The sequence below is a fragment of the Pteropus vampyrus genome, unplaced genomic scaffold (assembly GCF_000151845.1).
Source record: "Pteropus vampyrus isolate Shadow unplaced genomic scaffold, Pvam_2.0 Scaffold31, whole genome shotgun sequence".
Lineage (NCBI taxonomy): Eukaryota > Metazoa > Chordata > Mammalia > Chiroptera > Pteropodidae > Pteropus > Pteropus vampyrus.
The window spans coordinates 9803491-9810342 of NW_011888812.1; the positions used below are offsets into that span (position 1 = coordinate 9803491).

The 6852-nt window shown below is 54.6% G+C and overlaps 1 protein-coding gene across 2 annotated transcripts in view; it reads left to right on the plus strand.

The window, feature by feature from the left end:
- CREB3L1 (cAMP responsive element binding protein 3 like 1) overlaps positions 1-6852 on the plus strand; it is a 16816-nt gene that overhangs the window by 5012 nt on the left and 4952 nt on the right. For both annotated transcript variants that reach the window (XM_011357032.2, XM_023528742.1), the window contains 5 exons: positions 3136-3214; positions 4185-4342; positions 5002-5151; positions 5319-5377; positions 5564-5632. In XM_011357032.2, the coding sequence (XP_011355334.2) occupies positions 3136-3214; positions 4185-4342; positions 5002-5151; positions 5319-5377; positions 5564-5632 (515 nt within the window). The remainder of the gene's footprint in view (positions 1-3135; positions 3215-4184; positions 4343-5001; positions 5152-5318; positions 5378-5563; positions 5633-6852) is intronic.

The window sequence follows — 6852 nt, forward strand, 5'->3', positions numbered from 1 at the left end:
GACTCCAATCAACTCCCTGCCTCCATCCATCCTGCATCCAGTCCAGTCTCCACACAGAGGCAGAGTGATCTTTTTTAACATACAGATCTGAACATAACTTAAAACTCTCCAGTAACACCTCATTACCTTTAGGACAAAGTCACAGCTCTGAGCCCAGCCTCCAAGGCAGTGCCAACCCTGCTGGCCTCTCTGACCCCATCTTCCCTTTCCTTTCCATTCCAACTGCACTGAACTGCTTATGGCTCTCTTAGACCCCCAGGACCCAGCACAGTGCTCAGCAAATGCTTGCTAAATTACAATAATCGTATTAACAATCGCTACCATTTATTAAACACCTACTTCTCATCAGGCACTTTTACAGATGAGGAAGCTGAGGCTTCAGAGAGGTTAAGCAACTTGCCTAAGGTCGTACAGTCAGTCAGGAGGGGTCCAGGTCTGATGTCCAAGCCCATTCTGTAAGCTGCTAAATGAAGAAGATGCCCCCACTTCTTCTGGCCCCCTCCCCCTCCACCCTCACACCTCACAAGCGCTGGCCAACTCCCTGCCCTGTCCTGCCTGCCTCCAGGTATACCCTAGCATCCCTGCTCAATCCAGTCCAGCACAGCTCCCAGGGGATAGGAGAGAGGCTGAGCCCTCTGCTCTGGGAGTCCCCTGAGCCTGGATCCTGCCTGCTTCCCTCAGACATGGAACATGGAGCCTGGGTGCTGGGACACAAACTGTGCTCCGTCATGGTGAAGCAAGAGCAGAGCCCAGATCTGCCCGTGGACCCTCTGGCCGCCTCCTCAGCCATGGCTGCCGCTGCCGCCATGGCCACCACCCCACTGCTGGGCCTCAGCCCCCTGTCCAGGCTGCCCGTCCCCCACCAGGTGAGCCTGGGAACTGTTTGTAGGGGCTGAGGGAGGGAGGAGGGGTGGTGGGTCTCTGTGGGAAGAAGCGGGCTCTGTGAACTGGGAGCAATGTGACCCTTGGGACTGAGGATCAGAACTCCCAGACAGGGCCTCTACCTTCTGCTCCGGCTGCCCTTGCACCTTTTAGAATGTACACGAACCACAGAACCCTCAGCTGGGGCCATCACTGTGAGTGGAAAAAGGCTCATGGGGCCCCAGGCAGGGCTGGGTGTCAGGGGTCAGATTCAGGGTCCCAGGGTGGAGAGAGCCTAGGCCACTTAATTTTCTCATAGTGACAGCATTTAAAAAAAAAGAAGAAGAAGAAGAAGAAGAAAGACCAAACTGGAAATATAACATTTGTGCTGTACTTCAGTTGTTTACATGCATGAAATTAATACTTTTAGCCCACACTCTCATGCCACCAGCACCCCGCACCCACGAGTGTATAGGTAACAGCCTTGAGCCATAGATCGATCCAAAGTTGACATCTGAAGACACTTCTGGGAATATGAGGCCCAGAGCCCTGGCACCTGGGGAAGGCCCTGCCTGGGGCCCAGCTTGGCTCTCTGGGTGCATTGCCTTCCCTCTTTCTTCCTCAGCCTCCTTCCCTGTAAAGTGGGAGCATGAGCTACCTCTAAGGAGCTCCTGGCCCTCAATCTACAATACAAGGATCATCTCAAGTCCCCAGTGTGAGTTGGGCCGGCCCTGCCCCCTGCTGGCCACATGGCTCATCTGATAGGAATGTGGCCACAGGCAGACGGGTCAACCCCCTCCCCACCTCCCTACCCCACCACTGTCCCCAAAGATCAATAATCAGCTACACAGGTGGAGGATCTTTTATGACCAGCTCCAAGTCTGGCTCGGTGATGCCTGAGGCCTGGGCAAAGCAGGAAGGAAGGGGGAAAGGACAGCAGCAGCCAGGGTCTTCGAGGCTGGGCACTGCGCCTCAGAGAAGAAAACTGAGGCTCAAGGAGTTAAGCAACTTGCCCCAAATCACACGGTCAGAAATAGTGACAAAGCGCTCCACACTCAGCCGCCAGACCCCGAAGCCTACGCCTTCATTCCGGTGAGGTCTCGACATCCTAGGGGAGGCACAGGAACCAGGAGCGGGCATGGTCAGAAGCGCTATCATTCTTCTGCGTTGCAGTCCCCTCATCCGCCACTTGAGGGCTGAGCCGGGGTATAGACCAGGGAAACTCCGGGGACCCTGCCAACTTCTGTGATTTTTACTCATCTGCCTAAATTTGGGATTCCGCGTGCCACCCATTATATCATCCTCTCTCTGCTGGCTTTGGACCCTAAAGGGAGAGAGTCCTGAAATCCAGCACCCGCCACGGTGCCTTCCTCAAAGAGAACACTACTTACATGCGTGTCGTCGGTCGTGTGTAGGAAGCCACGAGGGTTCCTGAAGTCCTTTCTGGACCAGCAAGTTGGAATACAAAGAAATAAGAATGCATGTTTATTTAAAGTGTTAATCGAATTCTTTCAGTCCCTTGCTTAAAACTCACTAAGGCTCCTTACGGCTTCAAACTTCTCTGTTTGATTTCTACCCCCCACCCCCACCCACCACCAATCTTCTGGTCGTTGGCTGCCACTCCATTCCTGACACACACGCCGAACTCTGCATACCCTGAACACTCGCAGTTTCCAGAACCAGCCATGCTCTGGCTGACCTCTGTGCCTTTGCAGATGCTTCTCCCCCTGCTTCGAATGCCTTTCCTCTCACTCACTTCCTGCCCTGTCCTTTATCTGGAATACTCCTAAGTGTACCTCAGGATTCATTTCAAACTTCAACTGCTCGGGGTGCTTCCTCAGCCCCCAGCCAGTTAATGCCTCCTTCATCTCTGCTGTTGTTACCACTTATTGAACAGCTACAATGTACCAGACATGATTTCTCTTTCTCACGGCAACCCACGTATCAGGGCCTATGTGCCCTTCACAGGCGACACAGGGTCAGTCTCCACCAAGAAGACGGCACTGGCCTCAGAGGCCACAAGAAGCCCTCCTTCTCTGAGCTTAAGGCCTAAACTATACTACTTAGCCATCATTCTCTTATCTTAGGTCTGACACGGATTCTCCAAGCATAACTTACCTCTGCTCCCTCTGGGCTGTGCCCAGAACTCTGAGCCCAGCCACCTCCCCAGCTGTGCAAGACAGACCACCGGCCTCAGGGAGGGAGGTGGGGTGGATGGCCTGGTGGGGACAGCCCCAGGGGCAGCTGATGGAGCTGGACCCATTTCTTCCTCAGGCCCCAGGAGAGATGACTCAGCTGCCAGTGATCAAAGCAGAGCCCCAGGAGGTGAATCAGTTCCTCAAAGTGACACCAGGTAAGTGTGTCTAGGGAGGGACTCTTTCCTCTCCAGTCTTGAGAAAACAGCATCCCTACTCCCCTGGTCCAGCCCACCTATCTCCCTCGACAGCCCCTCCTCACCCCAGAATACCCTCTCCTCCCTGCCTCGCCCACCCTCCAACCCTCCAGTTCCCTTCTTACCCAATCTCTGACTGTCATCACTATTATCAACACACTCTCACCCTCTTTGCTAATCCCCATCTCATCATTCACTAACTGAAGCCCACTCTGCTGCCATCCATTCACCCATCCATCTGTCCACCTGTCCATCTATCCTTCCATAAATTGGGGCACTCTGTGCTGCCCTGGGTGCTCTTCCTGCAGCTAGGCTCTTGGTCCCCTGGCTTTTTGCTCAGGCCTCTTCCTGATCACCCGTAGAGCACCAGTCTCTCTGGTGTGATGGCCACAGAGGGCAGCACAGGGGAGAAGCTGGGGAGAGCAGTGCTCCTGGCTGGTCTGCCGAAAGCCCAGTGCCCTCTGTCTCATTACCCTGAAGTCAGAAATGGAAACCCTGGGGTAGTTATGGCTAAACGTTTTCGGGTGGAAGGAGGGAAAGGACAGAGGCTGCTGCTTGCCCAGCCTGATCCCCACGGGTTTGGCTGTGGGCAGACTCATCACTTCCTGCGGTTGTCAAGCTGGAGGCTCAAAGACCCTGGGCTCTGTGAAGTCAGGGATGGGAGGAGGGGGTCTCCCAGAATCCAGCCTCTGCGATATCCACACCGAGAACCAGGCGTAAAGGAGCCATGGGGTGGCACTCAGGAATCAGCTTATGGGATGTCAGCTCCCATCTGACGCTGTGGAGGGGCTCCTGGTGTTACAGCTGGTCAGGGTCTCAGCAGCCTTGACCACCACGTTGGGCTGGCTTAGGCCCCTGCTCTCCTAAACTCTAAGGTCCCAGCAAAGCTGGGGTGCAACCCTGCTAACTTGGCTTCCCCTGCTCTCCCCAGAGGACCTGGTGCAGATGCCTCCGACGCCCCCCAGCAGCCATGGCAGTGACAGTGATGGCTCCCAGAGTCCCCGATCTCTGCCCCCCTCCAGCCCTGTCCGGCCCATGGCCCGTTCCTCCACTGCCATCTCCACCTCCCCCCTCCTCACCGCCCCTCACGTAAGCAGCTGGGGGTGGTCTGGGGCAAAACATTGAATAAATCCACCCTGGCACACGACCAGCAGGGAAGGGTCTGGATGCTCCCTCCCTGGCAACTGGGAGTGAGGGTCTTTTGATGCCGCCTCGTGGTGGACAGGAAACAAGCAGAGGTCCCAGAGGCCTGCTGAACCCACACTGTTACAGAGCTAGGACTAGAATTTGACATTACTGACCTCCAGGGGGGTGGCCCAGGCTGCCTCCAAGGAGCGCTGTTTGGGGAGCAGTGCTCAGAAGGCCTAGAGTTCCCCCAGGAAATACGGAGCTAGGCCCTGATCCCTGGGATGGGTGCGGAGCCTTTCAAGTCAAGATTTTAGGCGTATGAGAGGGTACTGTTTGGGGGAGCCCTGGAGAAGTGGGCTTTGAGGCAGTGGATTCCAGGATGGGATCTGGGAAGCTCCCCAACAATGTGCTGAGTGTCCAGCATGCCGGGCTCCCAGCACTGTCCTAAGCACTTGAGATATGTTATTGAGTTCAATTCAGATCCACCCATTTTTCAGATGAGGGAACTGAGGCTCAGAGAGTTGAGTGCTTTGCCCGGGTCACACAAAGAGTAAGTGGCAGAGCATGAATTTGAATCCAGGGCTGTCTGGTTCATAACCATCATGTCCTATTTCCCACAGAAATTACAAGGGACATCAGGGCCACTGCTTCTGACAGAGGAGGAGAAGCGCACCCTGATTGCTGAGGGCTACCCCATCCCCACGAAACTCCCCCTCACCAAAGCTGAGGAGAAAGCCTTGAAGAGGGTCCGGAGAAAAATCAAGAACAAGGTAAAGCATGAGCTGGACCCAGCCCCTGCCCTGGGTCTTCCTCGGTGCACAGGAGCCTCTGATCCCCTGGCAATGCCGGCCCTTAAATTGGCGGTGGAGGTGGGGGGCTAAGCAGGAAGTAGATATGTAGCCATGGTAACCCGTCTTTGGGGGTCTTTCCCCTCCAGATCTCAGCCCAGGAGAGCCGCCGTAAGAAGAAGGAATACGTGGAGTGTCTAGAAAAGAAGTAAGCGTCCTGGGTGGGGTGGGGGGGCCTGGGCCCTTCTCCCCAGCCTGCCCTGCTCTCCCCAGCCCTCTCCCACAGGGCGCCAGGGGCAGGAGCCACGAGGGGTGGGATCCGGGTAAGCAGGGCTGGGGGTGCAGCAGTGAGTCTGGAGGCTGCCCCTGAGCCTGGGCCTGCTTTCCCCTGCAGGGTGGAGACATTTACATCGGAGAACAACGAACTGTGGAAGAAGGTGGAGACCCTGGAGAATGCCAACAGGTGGGTGGTGCCACCTGCATCCTGCCCTGCCCCTGCCTCTGTACCCAGTGCCTAGCATAGCTCTGGGAGGCACGAGAGAGGAGAGGTAACTGAGTTCACGATGACAAGAACCCCAGAAACAGGGACCTTGCAGCCCAGGACTCCTGGCTTCCAATTCCCCTTCACACATAGCTCTAGACACATGACAAGGCTTGTGAGATGCTTAAATGAGGCGGCGCAGAGCAGCGGTTTTCACAGTAGTCGTAAGAACAGCAGCAGCGGCAGCGGCATCCCCTAGGACCTTATTAGAAATGCTTATTTTCAGGCCTCACGCCAGGGCTACTGAATCAGGAACTCCAGGGAGAGGGCACAGCAATCTGTGTTTTAATTAGCCCTCCAGGTAATTCTGACGCACTCTAAAATTAGAACCACTGATGTAGATGTTTGCCACTCAAAGCGAACTTCTTGAACAAACAACATCAGCATCACCTGGGAGCTTGTTAGAAATGCAGAATCTCAAGACTCTCCTCGGACTTATTGAATCAGAATCTGTATTTCAACAAGATCACTGGGTGACTCACAAGTAGTATAGAGCCAGCACGGCGTCTGGCATGAAGCAGCTACATAAAGTCACAGCTCTGGATTCCTATCCCACTCTGCCATTTTAGTGATTCTGGGAAAACTGTTAAACCTTTCTGGGCCTCAGTTTCTTTGTCTAAATGGAGATTATAGATGCACCATGTCACAGGATTACGTGAAGATTCAATGAGACAGTGCAACTGAAGGCCCAGCACTGGGCTGGACATTTAAGAATGCTCAATTCATGTTAGTTTTTCTTTTTTCTTTGTTGTTATTATTCTGATTCTTGATAGCGCCCAGCCATGAGCCCACAGTAGGTCTTTAATGATTATTTGCTGGGATTAACTAAAATAACACAGACAACAGTTGGTATGTAGCAAGTGCTCAACAGAAGGCTTTTTCCTTCTTCCTTCTCCCCCAGCTTCTCCAGCGGAATCCAGCTACTCCCCTGATTGACCTGGAGAATGCCCCCCACTCACCCCTCACTCCTCTACCTCTGGCCCAGATTCCTCTCTAGCCCCAAATCGGGCCAGGCCCTTGGAACTATTTCGCCACCTGCTGTACATTGTGGGAACTGCAACCCCACCACCAGGCTGGGTGGAGGACAGAGATGATTGAACATTCGTTCACCAAGCGTGGGCGGAGCACCCTCTGTGGGTACC